We start from the raw sequence: 25,718 nt of genomic DNA on the forward strand, positions 1-25,718 counted from the left end.
GGTCAGTGTTGGGGCTCTTGCTGCTTATGGTTTATGTAAGTGATTTAGACTTGAATGCAAGAGGGTTGATCAGTTAAGTTCACAGATGATAGGAGAAATGGTGTTGTGGTAATAAGTGAGCAAGATAGCCTTAGATTACAGGAGGATAGAGACAGACTGGTCTGATGGGGCTGATCAGGGCAAATAGAATTCAGTCCAGATAAACACTTGGGCAGGACAAACAAGGCAAGGGAATACATGATGAATGTAAGGACCATGGGAAGCACTGAGGATCAGAGGGACCTCAGTGTTTATGTGCACCGGTCCCTTAAGGTAGTAGCACAGCTGGATAAAGTGGTTAAGAAGGCATATGGGATATTTCCTTTATTAGCTGATGCACAGAGTCTAAGAGCAGGGAAGGGATGCTGGAACTGTGTAAAATGTTAGTTAGGCCACAGTTAGAGTGTTGTTTGCAGTTCTAGAATCCACATTATAGGAGGGATGTGTTTGCACTGGAGAGAGTGCAGAGGGAGATTTACCAGGACGTTGCCTGGGCTGGAGAGTTTCAGTTATGAAGAGAGATTGGACAGACTGGGGTTGTTTTCCTTAAAACAGAGGAGACTAAGAGGGGACATGAGGTCGGGGCAGAGTTTTACACGGGACGTGAGGAAAACCTTTTTCATCCACAGGGTGGTGGGAATCTGGAACACACTGCCTGTAAGGGTGGGAGAGACACAAACTCAGAACATTTAGGAAGTATTTAGCTGACCACTTGCAATGCCAAGGCAGACAAGGCTATGGGCCAAGTGCTGGGAAATAAGATTCAAATAGTTAGGTGGTTGTTTTTGATATGAAGGGTACAATAGGCCAAAGGGTCTTTTTCAGTGCTGTAGATCTCTCTGACTGTAAGTCCCAATTTCTCCATGTTTTATGGTAAAGTACATCAAAACAGCTTTATATTTACATTGCTGCCAACTGGGAAATCCCAGTACTCCCTTTTCAATAGTATTCCATGCTCTCTTGCTCAATGGGAGCATGAATGACTGGTGGTTCACAAGCAGGTACAGTATATTCGATAAGGGTGCATATCAGGGAGTAGCATCAAATCCATATCAGAATCGGGATGGGTGGCAGTGCTGGATGGATAACTGGGATGTTAAGAGCTGTACAATAGGGGCACCTATAAACAAAGTGAATGTGAAGCTCCATCTAATGGAGTAGGCTTGACAAAGTAAAGCTGGGGCTGGGGAAGACAATGTGTGCGTCTGGATGTTGATGAATATGCATTTGAACTCACCTTTCCTGAGCTGATTAAGTCAATGAACACTCTGTATTGAAACGTGGCATAATGCTGATATCTTGGGCATCTCCAGACACCCTTTCTCCAACTCAGTAGTGCGTTTCTTCCTCCTGTTGCTGAAGAAGAGTGTTACAGTCCTCTTTACTCTTACTCTGTACTGAAACCAGTCTGTGGCACACCCACTGGCTCACTGTATCAAACCGAAAAGTGATGTCACAGTGAGGTTGCACCTGTTGAAATGTCACAATCCAATACGCTGAAACCCCTTCCAGATTTCAGATGCTTTTGCACGACCCCTGCTCGGAACATGTCTGAGTTATTGATATGGAGTTTGCTAGTTACAATAACATAGTTCTTTTTTACAGACCACTTTAAAATGCTCTGACTATGAACGAGTGGTTTATCATCCCCTTAATTTTACAACTTCTTTCTAAGACCAGGTGACAAAAATATTTCAGCTTTTAAAAAATAATTTTACAGATCCATAAGTTAAATTGCACCGACAATTTCAATTAAGTTGCTGTACATTTCATATAAAATCGAACTTCCTTACATTTAACTTTTGAATATATTGATTATTGTAAGCATGCTCATACCAGTGTACATTTTACATTCTCCTGATATACTTTTTCTAAACGGTTGAAATTGAAGATCTGCTTAGAGAGAGAAATTAAATGAGCACCATAAGCCATTGGGCCTGCATTGTTGTCTTCCTTTAATTGAAAAGTCTTACCGTATGCATTCCTTGTAGAGTTTCAATGCAGGTAAAATGATTTATTGTTTCAGGCAAACCTGACACCTACTGACTCGTTGTCTTTGTAATTGCTCTACTTGCAGAGTTTCTGAAGGAGTATTTAATTTAAACTGGAGGCTTGGTTGCACAGTTGTCAGCCAGAAGCTATATTTATCAGTAAAGTAATGGCAGGTGCCCCGAGCCCCCTGGCACTCAATGAATGGTGTCGAGCGGAAATCCTCCAGACAACTCCCAGGTGATGCTAGAGTCTGACCTCCTCCTGTGGCACCAGCTCCTGTGTGCTGTAACAAGATTGTAAGGCACAATGTTCAGAACTGCAAGTTAAACCTATAACCTTCCTAGTTTTATTTTATAGTTTACAATACTAAACTTCCATGCTATGCACCACACTTTAACTAAGAACAAAAGGGATTAGCAAAAGTGGATATAAATTCGATAGACCCCAAAATGGCAATGGGGTCATGATGCTAATTGATTACAGAAACATAGGAACACAGACAACAGGTGCAGGAGTAGGTCATTCAGCCCTTCGAGCCTGCACCACCATTCAATATGGTTATGGCTACTCATGTAATCTCAGTATCCCACTCCCACTCCCACCCTCTTTCCGTACCCCTTGATCCCTTTAGCAGCAAGGGCCAAGTCCAGCAAGGGCTAAGTCCAGCTTGATCATACCTAACAAACTGGCCCCAACAGCTTTCTGTGGGAGAGAATTCCACAAGTTCACAACTCTCTGAGTGAAGAAATTCTTCCTCATCTCAGTCCTAACGGCTTACCCCTTATTCTTAGACAGTGAGCCCCAGTTCCGGACTTTCCCCAACATCAGGAACATTCTTCTCGCATCTAGTCTGTGCAGTTCCATCAGGATTTTTTTTAATGTTTCTATGAGATCCCCCTGATTCTTCTAAAGTCCAGTGTGTACAAGCCCAGTCGATCCAGTCTTTCTTCATATGTCAGTCCTGCCATCCCGGGAATCAGTCTGGTGAACCTTTACTGAACTCCCTGAATAGCAAGAATGTCCTTCCTCAGACTAGGAGACCAATGCTGCACACAATACTCAAGGGTGTGGCCTCACCAAGGCCCTGTATTACTGCAGCAAGACATCCTTACTCCGATACTCAAATCCTCTCACTATGAAGGCTGGTTTTAGAAATTGTTAAATTCGATGTGGGAAAAAGCAAGGAATTGCACAAAGTTGGGGGGATTGGGAGCAAGATTGAGGAAAAGCAACATGAGGGGGCAAGTGAGGAGTAACACAATGGTGGGGGAAAGAGTGAGGAATAGCACAAGGGATGGGGGATTGGGGGTGAAAACAGTGATATGAAGGTCAGCATTCTACTAGCCTTCTTGACAATATTCTGCACCTATTTGTGGCGTTTGAAAGTGCTATGTACCTGAACCCCAATCTCATTGGACATTCACTGTTTTTAACTTTGTGCCTTATAAGAAAATACACTAATTTATCTTTTCTCGATCTGAAATGGATAACCTCACACTTGTTAATATTAAAATCAATCTACCACACCTTTGCCCATTCACCTAAACTATCCATATCCTGTTGTAATTTTATGCTGTTGTCAACAGTTTATAATGCTGTTCAATTTTGTGTCATCAGCAAATTTAGATATTTGACTTTTTATGCCATTATCCAAGTCATTAATGAATATTGTGAATAATTGAAGCCCCAATGCAGATCCCAGCTGGACACCACTAGTCATGTCCTCTCACTTTGAGTCCTTACCCAATATTCCAGCTCTGTTTCCTGCTGCTCCACTAACTTCCTATCCATGTGTTTAATTTGCCCTCAATTCCATGGGCGTCAATCTCAATAACACTCTCTTATGTGTTGTTTTATCAAAAGCCTTCGGGATGTCCACATAAACAACATCCACCAACTTACCACTGTCCACCACCTTTGTCATCACTTTAAAGACAAAACTCTATGAGGTTTGAGAATAACAAGGTGTAGAGCTGGATGAACACAGCGGGCTGAGCAGCATCAGAGGAGCAGGAAGGCTGATCTTTCGGGCCTAGGCCCTTCTAGGCCCAAAACGTCAGCTTTCCTGCTCCTCTGATGCTGCTTGGCCTGCTGTGTTCATCCAGCTCTACACCTTGTTATCTCAGATTCTCCAGCATCGGCAGTTCCTACTAACTCTATGAGGTTTGTCAGGCATGGCCTACCCTTCATGATGGTATCTCAGAAAAGATTGGTTTATATTCTGTAGATGCACCTATCTTCCACTTAAAAACCAACTTCTTCCTAGCTACAGTCAGTTCTAAGGAAGGGTCACTTGAACCAAAACGTTAGGTCTGATTTCTCTCCATAGATGCTGCCAGACCTGCTAAACTTTTCCAGCAGTTCTTGTTTGTGAACCTTGAAAAATTTTAGTTACGGCCTCAGTAATGTGCTCTCCTACCTCCATAACACAGGTCCATCAGGTCCTGGGGGGTTTGTCACTCTTCAGTTCATTAACTTCCCCATTATTGATTATTTATTTAAGCTAATGTTATTTAGACACTGTTCCCACCTATCCCCCGCCTCCCTTTCCAGCCCCACCTCTTCCCTTCCATTCCACCTTCAAACCCTCTCTTCCAGCCACCAACCAGATTCATCCCTCCCATCGACAAATCAGGTTGTACCTACTACCACTGTCCACCTATCACCACCATTCTGCCTCCACCTCTTCCCCCTCCCCGTCTTTATCTGCAGCTCCCCCTTCCCACACATCCAGTCCTGAAGAAGGGTAATACCCGAAACATTGATCCAGATGCTGCCTGGCTTGCTGTGTTCTTCCAGCCTTCTGTTTGTCTACCAAAGACCCCTCCCACCCTGGTTATATTCTCTTCCACCCTCTTCCGTCAGGCAGAAGATATAAAAGTTTGAATGCATGTATGAACAGATTCAATAACAGCTTCTTCCCCTCTTTTATCAAACTTTTGTACGGACCTCTCAAATGTTATTTCTGATCCCTCTCTCTGCACCTTCTCTGCGGCTGTAACACTGTATTCTGCACTCTGTTCTGCTACCCTGAGGCAGTTTGTATGATGTGATCTGCATGCAAAGCATGCAAAGCAACACTTTTCACTGTATCGCAGTATACATGACAATAAATCAAACTCAAACTCAAATTTTTACAAGCCCATTCTTTTAATTTTATGCTGTCCTTTACCTCCTTAGAGGTCCATGGATTTTTTTTGTGAGATGGAGCTTTTCCTTCTCATGGGTACAAACAGCTTCTAACGAGCATTAAATGTTTCTTTGAACACTCTGCACTGTTCCTCAGTTGTTTTTCCTATTAGTAGAGCTTCCCAGTTTACTGTGGACACTCTCTGCCTTACTTAACTCCAAAATTCTAGTTTCCAAATTTTGCTTCTCTCTTACATAAGCTACATGAAACTCAATCATGTTGTATCACTATTTGACAAATGCTCATGAACAACTCCGTCACTTAAAAGTTTTAAAAGAGACCAGAGGGGCAACTTTTTACGTGGAATGAACTGCCAGAGGAAGTGGTAGATGCAGGTACAGTTACAACAATTAAAAGACATTTGGACAGGTACGTGAACAGGAAAGGTTTAAAGTGAAATTGGCCAAATGCAGACAAATGGGACTAGTTTAGTTTGGGAAACCTGGTCAACATGGACTAGTTGGACCAAAGGGTCTGTTTCTGTTTGACTCTATGACTCTGCAGCATTGTAATGGGAATGACAGATCATTATTTAACAAGACAGTTACATTTTACTCTATGGCCCATTGATAATTAATCATATTATATAGATCATTCAACACATGATAAACTTAAGCTAATTTTTTGGCTTTAGAACGATGTATATGTGATTTTATTTAAAAAAAAACACATTAAAAAGCAGCTTACCATCAGAAATGAGTATCCAGTCCAAAGGCTGAGCCACCCTGAAGGGCAGGAGGGAATGGTCTGGTCCTGGCTGTGTATAGCCACAGCAGCTGAAGGAGCTTCACAGACAGAGCATCTGCTGATGTAAGGTTCGACCTCTCGTTCGACAAGTGGCATCACGGGGATAGGGGCGGTGGTAGACAGCCAATAGGATTTGTCATTTCTAGTAGCGTAGTGACAAACTTCATCAATGCTGCAATATGCAAATGGCATAGTACTGAACATTGGCAGACAAGAGCCAGCTAGACCTGGGAGAACAGCAAGATTGCAGGAATAGTTAGCAATAATGATCTGACATTGCATTCAGAAGTAACATAGTGAAATATCCTCCTTTTAGTTGAGCTGCTGTCAAAACACAAATGCGGCCAGTTTTCCAATTGCACATCAAATACAACAATTATACTTTTGCACAGAGTCCTCCACTTTCCATACAGTGAGCCATGAGGAAGCTTTCTTGCCAAATGGTAGCCACCTTACTCTAAAGGAGTAGCAATACCACAAAATTAAAGGAGTAGCTACTGGAGTTCAATCCATACTCTGTGCCTAGTTAAAGGGACAGTAGAAGGAGAACTCCACTGAATTGCAGTTCCCCAGTCTCAGAACAAGAAAAGGGGTTCAGGCTGAAATGCTCCTCTGGGGACACTGGGTGAGCATGGATTGGGGTTTGGTTTGAGGTGTTCCTGAGTTGATAACCTGCCTTTAGCCACCGTCAGGATTCATTGTGGCAATTGCACAAGGCATTGTCTCATGAACAGTATCTAAATGAGGAAATTACAAGGTTTAAGGAACGAGTAAACTTGTAGGGAACTTAAATCTAACATCAGAAAGTTTACGTTGTGAAATCACTTGCTGGGCCAGATGTTAAAGATAAATCACCTGTTGCCCTATTCTGGTGCAGTTGTAAATCCGGTGAATTCTAAATCTGCTGCATCAGTTCTCATTGCAATACTGGTGCAAGGTTTAAACAAAATACTCTACAGGTAACCATCGATTCATATGAATTATCTTGTGGACTATCTAACGCAGGCATTCACATATTATTTCTCAATTTATTAATTAGACAATAAGATATAGGAGCAGAATTGAGCCATTCACCCCATCGATTCTGCTCTGCCATTCAATCATGGCTGATATGTTTCTCAGTCCTACCTGCCTTCTCCCTGTAACCCTGGATCCTCTTACTAATCAAGAACCTGTCCATCTCTGTCTTAAATACACTCAATGACTTGGCCTCCACAGCCTTCTCTTGCAATGGGTTCATTCACATTGAGCACAACCACAAGCACATGGGAAAATGTTTGTCATAATATTGCTAATACAGAAAGCACATTATACTGAATAAATATCCCTTATTATTCAGCTACTTGGTGGAATTGGTGAAGGCGGGGTGTGTGGAATATTCTAGTAAAGAGGAGCAAGACCATGCAGAGATTTAAACATAAGGATGGGAATTTTGAATTTAAGTCATTGGATAAATGAAGAAATAGTTAACTAGAACAGTGGTGACAGGGAAGTGGATGTTGATGAGAAATAGCTCACAGAGAGTGAAGGTTTGGATGTGCTAAAGTTTACTGAAGTGTAGGTTTAAATGTTGGTCAGGAAAATATTGAATGATTTAGTCTGAAAGTATGGAAATAGAGACAGAGGCAGGAAATATAATGTGGTGAAAGCAGTAGTAGACAGGATCAAAGGGAGTGTTAAGTCTGCAAAGGTCAAGCTTAGCCTGTGACACCAGCTGGAGAAGGAGGTGGAGATTGTGATGTGAACCACCAGACAACAGTACTAGTTTTCTATATATTACAACATTGACTATACTTAGCACATAATTGGTAACAAAATACTTTGGGACAGCCTGCGGTCATGAAAGGTGCTACACAAATGCAAGTCGTTCAAGAGTGTTTTCTTAGTCTTTAACTGTAAGGAGTTGCAGCTCATCAAACCTGGATATTAAGAAAGCAGCATAGACAGCACAGAGGCTAGAGAGGGATTGAGAGAGAGAGCTGGGTGGTGTGAACATTCCTTCATCATCTAGTGAACCTATGCGTTCTTTCCATCGGAGAAATCGCTCATTAAAATCACATGATAATGAATAATGAACAGGGCGATGTTTACTGTATATACTTTCCAGGCTAAGCAGCTTTTAAGGTGCCCAAGATTGAGCTGCAATGCTGGTGTATGGTTCAATACAACATCTTGGTCAAAAATGGCTGCCTGGAGAATGATTATGGATTTGATTAACAATTAAACTGCCTGCTTTTATATTAAACTGCCTACACCATTTCAGTGGCTTGTGCTTCAGATGACCCTTCTCCCAACAATGATGACCTACAGCAGTAAACAAGTTATTTCTGAGGATTTACAGCATTAGTGGAAGGCATTCTCAGCTTGTACTTTCATGCTGCATGTTCAGAAAGCATTTTAGAAACATCCTTTATTCTGGGAATCTTTGAGGAATGGTAAGAGCCAAATATGAAAACATGACAAGGTAGTAGGTTGTGTCCTTTATCACAGGTTGCACATTGTCTGTACTTACCAAGATCTTGATTATGAGATTTTTCTTGGCCCTTCAGATAAATCAAACTATATCCTTGCCAAAGACGAGGCATGTTTTGAGGACATGTGGGTACCTCCTGTGACTGACTGTGAACCACAATCAAGAACCCAGCCGAGAATGGAAGACATATTCCTTGATTTCCTGGTGGGCCTGGTTTCCCAGGAGGGCCTAAATGAAAGAATAACATTTCACAGCAGCTTTAAACAATGTACACAGGCCAGTGCCCAAACTGATCGAAACTCAATTTTGTTTTATTCACTCATGGAATATGGATGTCACTGTCTAGGCCAGCATTTACTCCCATCTCTAATTGCCCAGAGGGCATTTAAGAATCAACCACAATGCTGTGGGTCTGGAGTCACATGTAGGCCAGACCATGTGAGGATGGCAGTTTCCTTCCCTAAGGACATTAGTGAACCAGATGACTTGTTGGGCTCATGTTTATATTGTTTTAGGTTTTGAATTATTATGGGACATGGAGAGGTTGGATAGAAAGCAGCTGAAGTTCCCTTTAGTTAAAGGGTCAATAACAAAGGGGCATAATTTTAAACAACAACACAAAATGTTTAGAGGGGATTTGAGGAAAACATATTTCTCCCAGAGGGTGGTGGGGGGTCTGGAATGCACTGCCTGGGAGGGCAGTTGAGGTGGAAACCTCACAACATTTAAAATGTACTTGGATGAGCACTGGAAGGGTCATAACATTAAAGGCTATGGGCCTAGTGCAGGAAGGTGGGACTAATGTAGATAGGTTGGCACAAAGTCAATGGGCCAAAGGGTCTCTTATGAACTGTACAATTCTCTGATTTGATGAACTGCTTTTGAGGGGATCCCTCTGTAATTTCATGTTCTTTGATAACAGATGTTATCAGAAGAAGCAATATTGGTAAATTATGCTGTTATTGTAACGGTTTAAGAGACATTGTACAGCCAATTCAGGAGCTCCATTTGTTCAGGACTCCAACTGAATGAATGAATGACCTGGAGGATACGCAGAGCTGGGAGAACAGACCCTATCTCAACAACCTTCAGAATTATCATTCAGCATTCTTCCACGGCAGTGAAAGTGAAGGTCACTATAGGCGGTTCTCTCTTTAGACAGATGACTGGCAATGAGGTTAACCAGATACTCACTACACCTCAGATCAAATTGAGATTCTTGTTGTTTGTTCTTCCATATTTAGCAAGTTGAAACATTAGATCTATCTCATGCTGTAACCTGACTAACATTTCAGATTTATGTAGAAGTGTTTAAATGATACCTAGCACAATTGTAGAATCATGCAAGACAGAAGAGGCCCTTCAACCCATCAAATCTGTACCACCAAAAATATATTACTACCTACACTAGTCCCACCTCCATGCACTAGGCCTTGAATACTATGACACTGCAAGTGTTCAGCCACAATTTGGCAGATGTCTTCACCATTGTTGTACTTTTCCCCATCTATGTCCATGTGGAATCAGATCAGAGGAAGGAGTCTCTGAAATTTTTTATTGTGTATTTAAAACCCATGAGGGACTGAAAGAAAGAACATTCAACACCTCCCATATCAGTACAGGCACAAGTAGAACCTGTGCAGGAGGATGTCAATGGAGAGCTCAGTCATGATGAGAGACAGAGGAAGCTGATGGTGAATAGGACTGGTTCAGTCTCCACTCAGTAAAGAAGTTGACAGATGTTCGCCATCCTGGTAGGAATAGAGATGGAGAGGGATTGTGTTCCCACGTTTCTAATTAGGAAGTCTTCCTCTTCTCTTTCCCAAGTACATTGATGACTGTAATGATGTCATTTCCTGCTGGCTCCAGGTTTGCTTCCAATTTCCACCTTCACCCCTCTCCTTCACTGGCCTTTTCTTTCTTTCTTTGACTTATCTGCTACCATTTCTGGGGATAGGTTCTCAACTAATATTCATTATAAGCCACTGGCTCACATAGATAGTTTGGTACACTTCCTCACAGCCCACTCCTTTCCAAACTATTCTGTTGTCCCATTGTATCCTTCTCTGTCACATTTGTTTAGATGGCAGAACCTCCCACATTAGCATGTCTGCCTTTTCCGTCAACTGAGGATTCCCTCCAACTCTATTTGATGAGCCCTTGGCCAGGTCCATTCTACTTCACATACCTCTGCTTTCAACCCATTTCCACCCAACCCCTCCATCCCAGATCCTAATCCATGATAAGGTTCTGCTGGTCCTCACCTTATACCTCACCAGCCTCTGTATGCAATGGATCAGCTACTGCTATTTCCAATACGTCCAAAACGATGCCACCACCAAACTCATATTTCCATTCTCTTTCAGCATTTTAAAGGCATTATATAACACTGTGGTTCACTGCTCAGTCACCCCAACATCTCTGCCACTTCCTTCAACACCTTTCCATGCAAGCACAGGAGATGCACTACCTGCTCCCTCTACAAGGCTGCATATATTCCTTTTAAGCAATACGTTACTTGTACCTCTTTCAATTTAGGATACTGTATTCATTGGGGGTTGGTTTAGTTCAGTTGGATGGGCAGTTGTTTTGCGAAGCAATGTGATGTTGACAGTGTGGGCTCGATTCCCACACCAGCTGAGGTTACCATGAAGGACTCTCCTTCTCCATCTCTCCCCTTGCCTGAGACACGGTGACCCTCAGATTAAACCCCCACCAGCCATCTCTCTGTAGTGAGAGAGCAATCCTGTGGTCTGATAATTTGAATGTATTCAGTGCCAATGATGCGGTCTCCTCTACACGGAGCAGACCAGCAGATCGGGTAACCATGTTGTGGAATACTTCCAGAATGCCAGATAATCCAACTTTCCAATCATTTAAATTTGGCACTTTATTCCTACTCAGACCTCTTTGTCCCTAGTCTATTACTCTGTTCCAATGAAGTTAATCACATGCTCCAGGAATAAAGCTCATCTTTTGACTGGGCACTTTTTATCTTTCAAACTCACTGTTGAGTTCAGCAATTTCAAAACATAACCTCTGTCTCCATTTTTTCATGATTTTGCTGTCTTGGTTCTTAATCCCTTTACTTTGGGTTTGGACAGCAGATTGTCTGCTATTCACACCTCACCTAGATACATCTTCTGTTTCCTTATGTGTTCTGTTACTATTCCCTCTGACCTTGAAGCTTTTTGTCATTTTCTCTATCTTTCCCTTCACCTTATCACAGACTAGTCCTTTTGTTCTTCCTCCCACTCTCTCCCTTGGCACTTGCTCAAATTTCATTTCTAATTTGTTTTGAAAGATTATTAAGTTATTAGGAAGCACTTCTATACAAACAGAGTGGCAAATGTTTGGAACTGTCTTCCACAACCAGCAGTGGATGTTGGATCAGTTGATAATTTTAAATGTGAAATAGATACATTTTTGTTAGCGAATGGTATTTAGAGATATGGGTCAAAAGCAGGTCTATGGAATTAGATCACATGATCAGCCAGATTGAATTGAATGGTGGAACAGGCTCAAGGGACTGAATGCTGCTGTTCCTATGTAGAAACATAACAGTGTTTCTCTCTCCCCGACAGATACTGCTGGACTTGCTGAAAATGTCCAGCACTTTCTATTTTCATTCTGTGGGGTTGCTGTGTTTTTGGGACTCCTTGGAAGTGGAAAATGAACTGGAAATTAAAGATGTTAGATGCAGACAATCTATTTCCAACCTTAAATTTATAAACAAGACCTTGATGGCATCTATTCAAATGGACCTAATTACATAGATACAGACTGTAAGTCATAAGGGTCAGCATTTGTTGGAGCACAACCCTTATCTATCCATAGTATTCATGGTTGATGCCAACCCCAGGAATGGAGGAATTTACATTGCCAGCATGAAGGTATCAGGGACATCTGCCTTGAACTAGCAGCTGATCACATGGTGACACCAGTCATATTTACACAAGGACCTAAGACCCCTCTCAAAGAAGGGTCACTGGACTTGAAACATTAAGTGTATCTCTCTTTTCACAAATGTTGAGTCTCTGCAACATTTTTGTCTGCTCCCCTCACGGACAAGTGCTGTGAGTTTCTTTACTTCTCTCAGGGAAACTTTCAGGCACCTGGGCTGGAGAACAGCCATTCCTTTGGTCTCTGACAGATTTATGACTAAGTAGATGGATGCGTTCAAAGAAAAAAAATAAAAACACAAACATCACAAGAACAGCTGAGGACCCAGATGCCTCTGGGGCAACAGTCCTTATGCCAGCTCTCTGCAGATCTAGGTCTTTTTTAAGCTGGAATGTATGTGGGTCTCAGGGAAGTTTGTGGCCTCCTATGGCATACCTGTGGTTACCAAGGCTTCAGAGCTTTAAAGAATGAAAGATTAATCATTTGAACATTGCCATGAGCACCTTGATGTTAAGTATCTTGTAGCCTGTAGGTGAAGGAGGTCATTGGAAACAAAGAAACATAGGAAATAGAAACAGGAGTATGCCACTTGGCCCCTTCAAGCCTTCTCCATCATTCACTCTGATCATGGCCAATCACCTAATGCAGCACCCTGTTCCTGCTTTCTTCCCATATTCTTTGACACCTTCAGCCCTGAGAACCAGCGGTGTGCCACAAGGATCGGTGCTGGATCCACTGCTTTTTGTCATTTATATAAATGATTTGGATTTGAGCATAGAAGGTATGGTTAGTAAGTTTGCAGATGGCACCAAAATTGGAGGTCTACTGGACATCCAAGAAGGTTACCTCAGAGTAGAGTGGGACCTTGATCAGATGAGCCAATGGGCCGAGGAGTGGCAGATGGAGTTTAATTTAGATAAATGTGAGGTGCTGCATTTTGGAAAAGGAAATCAGGGCAGGACTTATACACTTAATGGTAAAGTCCTGGGGAGTGTTGCTGAACAAAGAGACCTTCGAGTGCAGGTTCATAGTTCCTTGAAAGTGGAGTCGCAGGTAGACAGGGCAGTGAAGAAGGCATTTAGTATACTTGCCTTTACTGGTCAGTGTATTAAATATGGGAGTTGGGAAGTCATGTTGTGGCTGTACGGGACATTGGTTAGGCCACTTTTGGAATACTGTGTTCAATTCTGGTTTCCCTGCCATAGGAAGGATGTTGTGAAACTTGAAAGAGTTAAGAAAAGATTTAACAAGGATGTTGCCAGGGTTGGAGAGTTTGAGCTATAGGGAGGGGCTGAACAGGCTGGGGCTATTCTCCATGGAGCGTCGGAGGCTGAGGGTTAACCTTATAGAGGTTTATAAAATCATGAGGGGCATGAATAGGGTTAATAATCAAGGTCTTTTCCCTGGGGTGGGGGAGTCCAAAACTAGAGGTCTTAGGTTTAAGGTGAGAGAGGAAACATTTAAAAGGGACCTGAGGGGCAGCTTTCTCACTCAAAGGGTGGTGAGTCTATGGAATGAGCTGCCAGAGAAAGTGGTGGAGGCTGGTAACATTTCAACGTTTAAAAGGCATCAGGATGGGTATATGAATAGGAAGGGTTTAGAGGGAAATGGGTCAAATGCTGGCAAATGGGACTCGATTAATTTAGGATATTTGGTCGGCATGGACGAGTTGGACCGAAGACTGTGTTTCCATGCTGTACAGATGTATGACTCTAACTATATCTAAGTCAAACTTTACTTTGACTCTGAAGTCAATCTTTACTCAATTTGGATTTATTCACAAAGAGAGACATTGCAAATGCACGGCTGCTAACTCTGTAAAGCACCACCAGTGTCAGTAAGTTTCTCAATGTATGCACACATCATTATCTCATTAGTTGCCTCCCTCCACCACCTGTAGACACTTAACCTTTGTTTATACAATAAATATTCTGCAGAATAATCATGGGGCATTAAAAATTGCCCCTGTTGGACTTTTTGTACATTTTTATTTATTAGAAAGATACCAGTGATGAGGGAGAAAAGGTTGTGTGACTAGATGGTCCCTGGGAGCATGAAACTTTGTGATCTGTGAATACGTATTCAGTTTTGGCACCTCCTGGGCATGGTCCATTGGCAGAGAAAGCACATGGAACACCCACATCTGGTCTGTCCCAGACAGGAATTAAAAGGGCAGAATTTCCCAGAACTGGGTTCTTCACAAATTCTTCACACTCTTCTTCACCATGTCCTACACTGTCTAATTACAAACCTTCCATCCTGCCTTCCCAGACTTTAATAATTTCAGAGCCAAATCCCATCCAATAAAAGATATCAAGCAATGTTTCAGCAGAATTTTAGTAATTATGGCAAGAAAGTCAGCTCTTAGTGCAATAATTAAATTTGCATTTCTTAGAATCAATGTTTCTTTTATAAAATGATCCTAGATTAGCTGTTGGAAACAATGTACAGTGAACTGTGAAATCGTTATCCTAACCTTGGTCTCCAATAAGTCCCCGTTGCCCAAGTGGGCCAATGTTTCCTCGAGGCCCAGGGGGAGCTGATGGACCATCAGGCCCTGGTCTTCCAGGCTCCCCCTTTCTGCCTTTGGGTCCTGTAGATGTGCAGAAACGTGAACATTGTGATATGTTAACGACGGCTTGTTGAAACATCCTTCATCGATATTAGTAATTGAAATCTGCTTTCTTATTTTTTAGACTTGAAAAGAAAACTGCAGACATATCAGTGTTTATTGAGAGAGAAAACATAATTTATTGCAAATCAGAGGGATAAAAACTACACTTACTGAATTAAAATGTTGTGTGTAATTTGAATATTCATGCACATCCTATTGTGTATGCTTGTTCAAATGTACATGTTTGCATTGTACAAGACACAAACATATCCTTGTCACACACTTTATATTGAATGAAAACCATGAAGAGAATATATTGTGGGATAAGTTGAAGGTGAGGAGTAAGTGGTTTAGAGGGGATTTGAGGAAAAATGTTTTCACCCAGACGGTGGCAGAAAAACAGAACATGCTCTTTGAGACGGTGGTGGAGGCAGGTACTCTCACAACATTGAAGAAATATCTGGATGAGCACTTACAATGCCAGGGCATAGTAGGTTATGGACCAAGTGCAGGTAAATGGTTTGGTGTGTATTGGACAGCATAGACACAGTGGGCTGAAGGGCCTGTTTGTGTGCAGTAGGACTGAATGACTCTATAATTCACTAGGCTTTGTGGAGAGATACCCTTCATGAAACTCGACAGAAACACTTTGTGAAAACATGGTCAAATTCAGCCCAAAGTAATTGCAGAATTGTATGTAACTGACTTAGATACCAAGGAAGGATTCCTAATTCCAATACAATTTATGGACAAAAGTAGTGACTTGGTGGAAGGCTAAGGGGTATGGTCAATATTAGATAAATATAAGAAAACAATCAGTTCATGGAAGAATATGTCATTGAGTTTGAGAGGTTTTATAAAATACTAGATGCTCCAGACTCCGGAGACTGAGGGGGAATATGACCGAAATGTATAAAATTATGAGGGTCATAGAGAGGGTTGACAGAAAGAATAAAACAAAGAACTGTGGACGCTGGAAATCTGAATCAAAAACTGAATTGCAGGTGAAACTCAACAGATCTGGCAGCATTTGGGGAGTGTCGCTGAACAAAGAGACCTTGGAGTGCAGGTTCATAGTTTCTTGAAAGTGCAGTCACAGGTAGACAGGATACTGAAGAAGGCACTTGGTACACTTGTCTTTATTGGTCAGTGCATTGAGTATAGAAGTTGGGAGTTCATGTTGCAGCTGTGCAGGATATTGGTTAGGCCACTTTTGGAACACTGTGTTCAGTTCTGGTCTCTCTGTCATAGGAAGGATGTTGTTAACTTGAAAGGGTTCAGAAAAGATTTACAAGGATGTTGCCAGGGTTGGAGCGTTTGAGCTATAGGGAGAGGCTGTATAGGCTGGGGCTATTTTCCCTGGAGCATCAGAGGCTGAAGGGTGGCCTTATTGAGGTGTCTAAAATCATGAGGGACATAGATAGGGTGAACAAGGTCAGAAATCACACAACCCCAGGTTATAGTCCAACAGGTTTATTTGAAAGCAGAAGCTTTTGGAGCATTGCCCCTTCATCAGGTGAAGTGAGAGAGAAGCACACAGACACAGAATTTGTAGGCAGAGAGATCAAAAGATCATACAAATGGTGTGGGTGGATCTTTTGTCTGGAACTGCCAGACTCAGAAGAGCAAAAAGGTATGAGATGGATCTGGCAGATAAGGTTAAAGATAATCCCAAGAGGTATATTAAGAGTAAGAGGGTGGCTAGGGAGAGAATAGGTCCCCTTAAAGATCAGCATGGCCGTTTATGTGTGGAGCCACTGGAGATGGGGGAGACTTTTAACGAATATTTCTCCTCAGTGTTTACTAAGGAGAGATTCATGGATGCTAAGCAAATAGGGGAAACAAGTGGGGATATTTTGGACCGCATACATATTACCAGAGAGGAGGTGTTTGCAGCCTTAGATTGCACTAAGGTGGTTAAATTCCCTGGGCCTGATCAAGTCCATCCTCGGACACTATGGGAGGCTAGCGAAGAAATTGCAGAGGCCATTGTAGAGATTCTTGCTTCATCTTTAGCCACTGGTGAAGTTCCAGAAGACTGGAAGGTGGCTAATGTTGTTCCATTGTTTAAGAAAGGTAGCAAAGACAAGCCAGGGAACTACAGGCCAGTGAGCCTGATATCAGTGGTAGGCAAGTTATTGGAGAGGGTACTGAGGGACAGGATCAACCAATATTTAGATAGTCAAGGTCTGATTAGGGGTAGTCAGCTCGGATTAGTGTGCAGGAAGTCATTTGACATAGACATAGACATAGAATCCCTATGGTGTGGAAACAGGCCCTTCGGCCCAACAAACCCACACGACCCTCAGAGCATCCCACCCAGACCCATCCCCTCATAATCTACACATCCCTGAATACTATGGGCAATTTAACATGGCCAATCCACCTAGCCTGCACATCTTTAGACTGTGGGAGGAAACCGGAGCACCCGCTGACACGGGGAGAATGTGCAAACTCCACACAGTCGCCTGAGGGTGGAATCAAACCCAAGTCCCTGGTGCTGTGAGGCAGCAATGCTAACCACTGAGCCACTGTGCCACCCAAGTTATATCTGACAAATCTTTTAGAGATTTTTGAAGAGGTAACCAAGAAGATGGACGAGAGTAGGGCAGTGGATGTTGTCTGTATGGACTTTAGTAAGGCCTTTGACAAGGTCTCGCATGGCAGGCTAATCATTAAGCTAAGGTCGCATAGGATCCAGGGAGATCTAGCTAATTGGATTCAAAATTGGCTCGATGGTTGGAAGCAGGGGCTGACGGTTGAAGGTTGAGTCTGTGACTAGTGGTGTGCTACAGGGGTTGATGTTGGGATATTTGTTATTTGTTATTTACATAAATGATCTGGATGTGAATGTACAAGGCATGGTTAGTAAGTTTGCAGATGATATAAAATTAGGAGGCATTGTTGATAGCGAGGAAGGTTATCAAAAATTACAGAGGGATCTTGACCAGATGGGGAAGTGGGCTGAGGATTGGCAAATGCAATTCAATTCAGATAATTGTGAGGTGTTGCACTTTGGAAAGTCAAACCAAAGTAGGACTTATACAGTAAATGGTAAGGTCCTGAGGAGTGCTGTGGAACAGAGGGACCTAGGAGTACAAGTACGTAGTTTGCTGAAAGTGGTGTCACAGGTGGGCAGGGCGGTGATGAAAGCATTTAGCATGCTGGCCTCCATTGGCCAAGGCATTGAGTATAGGAGTTGGGACATTATGTTACAGTTGTACAAGTCGTTGATGAGGCCACACTTGGAGTATTATGTACAGTTTTGGTCACCCTCTTATAGGAAAGACATAGTTAAACTGGAAAGCGTGCAATGAAGATTTATGAGGACGTTGCCAGGACTAGTAGGCCTGAGTTGTAGGGAGAGGTTAGCCAGAATAGGACTTTATTCCTTGGAACATAGGAGAATGAGGGGTGACATTATTGAGGTGTATAAAATCATGAGGGGCATAGATAGGATGAATGCATATAGTCTTTTTCCCAGGGATGGGGAATTGAAGACTAGAGGGCATAGGTTTCAGGTGAGAGGGGAAAGATTTAAAAAGGACCTTCACGCAGAGAGAGTGGTACATATATGGAATAGGTTGCCAGAGAAAGTGGTTGAGGCAGGTACAATACCAACATTTAAAAACCATTTGGATAGGTACCTGGATGGGAAGGGGTTTAGGGGGATATGGACCAAATGTGGGCAATTGGGACTAGCTAAGTGGGCACCATGGTCAGCATAGGCCAGTTTGGGCTGAAGGGCCTGTTTCCACACTGTATTACTCTATGATTCTATGAAGGGTCTGTTTCAGTGCTGTATGACTCTATGACTATGACTCTATGTGTTACACTGTCCCTGGTAGGCAGTGTTTGTAATTTGTGCATGGGGTATTACTTGGTTTAATTATTTTGATTGGTGACGGGTTTAGTTTTTAAAAAGAGGTGAGATTTCCTCAGTAAGGGATGGACTTCTGGATCGATCACAGATCCTAGAAATTGTTACTTGCCCTGAATTATAGCTCAGGATTAAAATAGTTGACCATCATTAAGTCTTGATAACAGCGTAATATTCAGGGTCAAAACTATGCCCCCAGTAATAAAGTGATCAAAAGTGTCAAGCACATGGTACCATAAGCACTGTACATTTCACAAAATGAAGGCACAAGATGAACTTAAAACTTGATTTGTCCAAATGAAAGAAAACAACATGTAGTAATGTGATTCGGAGATAGTAGGAACTGCCGATGCTGGAGAATATGAAATAACAAGGTGTAGAGCTGGATAAACACAGCAGGCCAAGCAGCATCAGAGGAGCAGGAAAGCTGATGTTTTGGGTCTGGACCCTTCTTCAGAAAATTAGCTCTATAACTTGTTATCTCTATGTAGTAATATCATGAGATTTCTATCTTAAACCCTATTTGTTTTAACCATTCTTCTTGGTTGCATGTTCTGCTTGAAGTTTCCCTAGAATCTTATAGCTTTGATTTATCCACCTGCTATCCTTCAAAAAAAACTTTAAATGGGTATGTGATATTACAAATTACATCTTCTCTTGTGTAGTACCTTGGCTACACCCTGACCTGGTGTAAACCACTCTCATGCATTACCTGTAGGGCCACAGGGGCCAGTAGGTCCAGTTGATCCTGATGGTCCTGGAAGGCCAGAGGGTCCTGGGGGCCCTGGGTCTCCTTTAAGATTACTTTTATCCATTTCAACGTCTCTAATCACTGGACCAGGTGGGCCTATAACACCAACCGATAAATAAGTCATTAATTAATTGATTTAAAATGTCATGTAAAATTTTGATATGTATTAACATATTATTTGTAACTGTAACTTGTTTATAGAGGCAGTTTCCCGAGGAGCCCAAAAAAAATTAAAACTTCTAATCCAATAGTAAATGGTCCCTCACACCTACTTCAGCGCAGAGGGATCTGGGTGTTCTTCTGCATGCACCGCAGAAAGCCAGCATGCAGGTACAGCAGGTAAGAAGGAAAGCAAATGGGATTTTAGCATTTATTGCTAAAGGAGTAGAATATAAACATAGGGAAGTGTTGCTGCAACTCTACAAGGCATTAGTGAGAGTGCACTTGGAGCATTGAGTACAGTTTAGGTCCCATTACTCGAGGAAGGATACAGTTGCATTAGAGGCAGTAGGTTGATTCCAGAGATGAGGGTTTGTCTTATGAAGACAGAATAAGCTGTTTAGACAGATACTACCTACAAAGAATGAAGGGAGATCTAATTAATGTATATGAGATGGTAAAGGGGATTTACAAAGTAGAGGTAGAGAGGATGTTTCCTCATGGGGCAATCGAGAATGAGAGGTGATAGTTTTAGGACAAGGTGTATTAGATTTAAATCAGAGATGAGGAGAAATTAATTCTCTCAAGTATCTGTGGAATTCACTCCCCCAGAGTGCAATGGATGCTGGGACATTGAGTAAATTTAAGGAGGAGATAGACAGATATTTAATTAGTAACAGGTTGAAGGGTTATGGAGAGCTGCAGGAAAGCAAAGTTGAGGCTGAGATGAAATCAGCCATGATCGTATTAAATGGTGGAGCAGGCTCAAGGGGCTGAATGGCCTCCACCTGCTCCTAGTTCTTTATTCATACATTTTAAGAATGTAATGCAAAGCAAGAAACCCAAGCAGCACTGGTTTCAAATATTAAAGAAACGAGGGGGTAAAAACAATGGAATTCTTCATGCATTCAATTTGTGCAGAATGGTTTCCATTTAGAAAATAGAATTTTGACCAAATGTATCTTTCGAGAGAGCTACAGGATTGGGTAAGTTAGTCACTGTTATTACATCTGTCCAAACGTGTTTTCCTTTAAAGTCAATAGAAAGGAATCTTGGGTAGGTGTGAAAACATTAAGCTCCATTCACAATGTATCTGTGAGCTCTCTGGGCAAAGCCATTTGATTTCAAACTCATTTTGAATTCCAAGAAAATAACTAAAATTTCTCACAAATTAAGTTGCACAGAGCAGGGACTCACGTCTCTGTAAGAACCATGTTGTTTTATTGTTCAGTTATCTGGTCATTCCTGTCTTCATCTGTATCACAATCCCTGCTCCCTAGACACTGACTGCGTCCCCCTAGGTTGACATCCAGGATTAAATGAGCAGAAATCTCCTCCAACTAAATATTGGGAAAATTGTAGCCAGTGCCTTCAGTCCACGTCATAAACCGTTCCACAGCTACCATCTGCATTCCTCTCCTTGGTCATTGTATGATGCTGAACTAGACAACCTACTTGCCTACCTACTTCTATCTCTACATAGCCCACGTAAAATTGAATACCTGCTGAATACCTCTTGCATATTGTTGTTAACCCTATACTCGATTGTTCCAATGCTCTCCTGTCCTATTTTGTAGGCTTTATAAACTTGAGTTTATCTAAACCTCTGCTGTCTGTATCCTAACTTGCAGTAAAAGTTGTATTCCCCCAGCAACCCTTTGCGCACTGACTACAATGGCTGTTGGTTAAGCAATGCCTCCACTTTAACATTCTTATCCTTGTTTTCAAATCTCCCCATGGCATCATTATTCTCTATCTCTGTAACCTCCAGCCCTGCAACCCTCCAAGATCTCTAGCACTCCTCCAAATCTGGACTTTTGCAAATTAACTTTTTTAAATTCTTTGACTGTTGATGGCCATGATTTCACCTAACCAGTCCTTAATTTTTGGAATTTCATATTTAAACCTCTGTCCTCCCTTAATTTTCTCTTTCTCCTGAAGATATTCCTTAAAATTTCCCTCCTGGGCCTTATGTTGCTCTGTGTCAAATTTTGTCTAATAACATTCCTGTGAAGTGTCTTGGATGCTTTATATTATTGTTGAAGGTACTTAAATCAACGCAACTATTGCTGTTTAGTCACTTAGCATAGCTCACCTGGATCACCTGAAGAAGACACAAATCCAGCGACAACAGGGAACATGGCATGGAGACCAAAACAAAGTAATAATTAATGCAAACAGACTGATGATAATATCTAAAGGCAATTTGTCAATCAGAAATTTAGACTTAAATCACAGAGTAACAGTTGCAAACATGAAATCCAGATTGCTAGGCAGAAAAGAGGGAGAAACACTGGGAAATAAATTAGGGATAACACATGTCATTCTATACGTGGAGAATTTTTAGGCTCAGGAAGAAAAGATGTTCTAAACGGAAGCCCATCACTTCCCCGTTATGAGGAAAATTCTCCAATATCCATTCTCAAACAGCAGCTCAACTGTTTATATTAAACCACGGTAAACCAAAAGCGATTGGGTATTATTTGAAAAGATTTAATAAAACTAAGACAGGGTCTATAAATTTCACAACCTAAATGAACGCAGAACGTAGTTCTTGAAATGTAGAAATTGAAATGGAAAGAAAATTGAAAATTCCAACAGTCAGATTAGTAAGGTGTTTAATAATATTCATCTCATATCTGTAGATGAAGCCAAGTTCTATCTTAAAACGCAGTCAATGAAAATACATCCCAGAGGTGAAGTAGGTAGAAAAGGGGAAAGGAATGATCACATGGGACAGGAAACATTACTAGAAATGAAACTATGGGATTCTACAATAGATTTGACTATTGATAGGAAATTGCAGTATTTGCCGATCAATAAACAATGTAAAATTTGTTGGAGGAAATTACAGCTGATGCTGGAATCTGTACTGAAAACAACAAATGCTGGAGATCATAGCGAGTCAGGCAGTATCCATGGAGAGAGAGCAAGCTAATGTTTTGAGTCTAGATGACTCTTCATCAGAGCTGAAGTGTGGAGGGGGCAGCATTTTTGCTATAGTTGGAGGGGGGTTGTGGGGGTGGGGGGGTGTAGAGTGCTGGGGGGGAAAAATGTTGATAGCTCAGAATAAGTGATCTGAATGTGAGAATGGCAGAATAATGGTGTGTCCAACTGCCAGACTTGAAAGAACAGACAGTCCCAATGTGATGGGGGGAGGGGAGGGAGAATGTGGTGACACAGAATGTAACAGGTAAAGCTAAAAGAAAGGGAAGGAATGGGAGTTAGTTCACAATTTGAAGGTATTGAACTCAATATTAAGTCCAGAAGGCTGCAAAGTGCATCGTCTGAAGATGAGATGTTGCTGCAGTTAGTGCTGTGATTCACTGGAACACTGCAGCATGTGAGCAGGACGCTGTGTTAAAATGACCAGCTATAGGAAGATCAGGGTCCTGCTCACGCACAGACTGGAGGTGTTCTGCAAAGCAGTCACCCAGTCTGCGTTTGGTTTCTCCAACGTAGAGTTGGCCCCATTTGGTGCAGCGAATACAATACACGAGATTGGAGGAGGTCCAGGTGAAATGCTGCTTCACCTGGAAAGACTGTTTAGGCCTTTGGATGGTGAGCAGGGAGGAGGTGAAGGGGCCAGTGTTGCACTTGCTGCAGTTACATGGGAAGGTGCCGTGGGAAGGGGGGCGGAAAGTGGTGTTAGTGGTTAACGAATGGAACTGATGAAGGAGCCGTGCTCCAAAAGCTTGAGATTTCAAATAAACCTGTTGGACTGTAACCTGATGTCGTGTGACTTCTGACCTTGTCTACCCCAGTCCAACACCAGCACCTCCACATCAGTTATTGGGGTTTCTGTGATTTTGGGGCACTGTATTACATTCTGTTTTTACAATGTTATAAACCTTTCTGTCGCCTGAGTGCCAGTTCCAAATTTAGGTTAAACGGTGAGGTCACAGGTTACGAATCCTCCACCAATGCAGCTTGAACATCAATCAAGCCCACTCTGGGTTTTCCCCGTTCCTTCAGGATAGACATCTTGTACCCACCACACGATGTACTTTACTATGATGTGGGGTAGACAAAGTCAAAAGTCACATGACACCAGGTTATAGTTTTCTATTCATCTGTGGGATGTAGGAGTCGCTGACTGGGCCCAGCATTTATTGCCCATCCCTAGTTGCCCCTTGAGAAGGTGGGGGTGAGCTGCCTTCTTGAACCGCTGCAATCCATCTGCTGTGGATTGACCCACAATGCCCTTGGGGAGGGAATTCCAGTTTTGACCCAGCGACAGTGAAGGAACGGAGATATATTTCCAAGTCAGGATGATGAGTGACTTGGAAAGGAACTTGGAGGGGATTGTGTTCCCATGTATCTGCTGCCCTTGTCCTTCTAGATGGAAGTGGTTGTGGGTTTGGAAAGTGCTGTCTGTGGATCTTTGGTGAATTTCTGCAGTGCGTCTTGTAGATAGTACACACTGCTGCTACTGAGCGTCGGTGGTGGAGGGAGTGGATGCTTGTGGATGTGGTGCCAATTAAGTGGCCTGCTTTGTCCTGGATGGTGTCAAGCTTCTTGAGTGTTGTTGGGGCTGCACCCATCCAGGCAAGTGGGGAGTATTCCATCACACTCCTGACTTGTGCCTTGTAGATGGTGGACAGGCTTTGGGGAGTCAGGAGGTGAGTTACTCGTCACAGTATTCCCAGCTTCTGGCCTGCTCTTGTAGCCCCTGTGTTAATGTGGTGAGTCCAGTTGAGTTTCTGATCAATGGTAACCCCCAGGATGTTGATAGTGGGGGATTCAGTGATGGCAACACCATTGAATGTCAAGTGACAGTGGTTAGATTGTCTCTTATTGGTGATAGTCATAGCCTGGCATTTTTGAGACATGAAAGTCACTTGCAACTTGTCAGCCCAAGCCTGGATATTGTCCAGATCTTGTTGCATTTGAACATGGACTGCTTCAGTATCTGAGGAGTCACGAATGGTGCTGAACATTGTGCAATCATCGGCGAACATCCCCACTTCTGACCTTACGGTGGAGGGAAGGTCATTGATGAAGCAGCTGAAGATGGTTGGGCCTAGGACACTGCCCTGAGGAACTCCTGCAGAGATGTCCTGGAGCTGAGATACTTGACCTCCTACAACCATAACCATCACGCTGTGTGCCAGCTATGACTCCAACCATCAGAGAGTTTTCCCCCAATGCTCATTGATTCCTGTTTGCTAGGGCACCTTGATGCTACACTTGGTTGAATGCAGCCTTGATGTTTAGGGCTGTGACTCTCACCTCACCTCTGGAATTCAGCTCTTTTGTCCATATTTGAACCAAGGCTGGAATGAGGTCAGGAGCTGAGTGGCCCTGGCGGAACCCAAATTGGGCGTCACTGAGCAGGTTATTGCTGAGCAGGTGCTGCTTGATAGCGCTGTTACTGACACCTTCCATCACTTTCCTGATGATCGAGGGGAGACTGATGGGGCGGGAATTGGTCGGGTTGGATTTGTCCTGCTTTTTGTGTACAGGACATACTTGGGCAATATTCCACATTGTTGGGTAGATACCAGTGTTGTAACTGTACTGGAACAGCTTGGCCAGGGGAGCAGCAAGTTCTGGAGAACAAGTCCTCAGTACTATTGCTGGGATGTTGTCAGGGCCTGTAGCCTTTGCAGTATCCAGTGTCTCCAACCGTTTCTTCATATCACGTGGAGTGAATTGAATTGGCTGAAGACCGCTATCTGTAATGCTGGGGACCACTGGAGGAGGCCGAGATGGATCATCCATTCGGCCCTTCTCGCTGAAGATTGCTGCGAATGCTTCAGCCTTACCTTTTGCACTGATGTGCTGGGCCCTTCCATCATTGAGGATGGGGATATTTGTGGAGCCTCCTCCTCCAGTGAGTTACTTAATTGTCCACCACAATTCACAACTGGATGTGTCAGGACTGCAGAGCTTAGATCTGATCCATTGGTTGTGGGATCGCTTAGCTCTGTCTATCACTTGCTGCTTTTGCTGTTTGGTGTGCAAGTA

General features: G+C 42.6%; 1 protein-coding gene across 1 annotated transcript in view; it reads right to left on the reverse strand.

The window, feature by feature from the left end:
• Positions 1–823: 823 nt before the first annotated feature.
• The window catches only part of LOC109929177 (collagen alpha-4(IV) chain-like), a 223,939-nt gene continuing 199,044 nt past the window's right edge, over positions 824–25,718 (reverse strand). The window contains exons 33-38 of the mRNA XM_048604477.1: positions 21,844–21,852; positions 19,551–19,685; positions 14,821–14,937; positions 8,481–8,669; positions 5,909–6,195; positions 824–2,314 (exon numbers count right to left, since the gene is read on the reverse strand). Of these exons, the coding sequence (XP_048460434.1) occupies positions 2,054–2,314; positions 5,909–6,195; positions 8,481–8,669; positions 14,821–14,937; positions 19,551–19,685; positions 21,844–21,852 (998 nt within the window). The 3' untranslated portion in view covers positions 824–2,053. The remainder of the gene's footprint in view (positions 2,315–5,908; positions 6,196–8,480; positions 8,670–14,820; positions 14,938–19,550; positions 19,686–21,843; positions 21,853–25,718) is intronic.

Source organism: Rhincodon typus, chromosome 13 (assembly GCF_021869965.1).
Source record: "Rhincodon typus isolate 14 chromosome 13, sRhiTyp1.1, whole genome shotgun sequence".
Lineage (NCBI taxonomy): Eukaryota > Metazoa > Chordata > Chondrichthyes > Orectolobiformes > Rhincodontidae > Rhincodon > Rhincodon typus.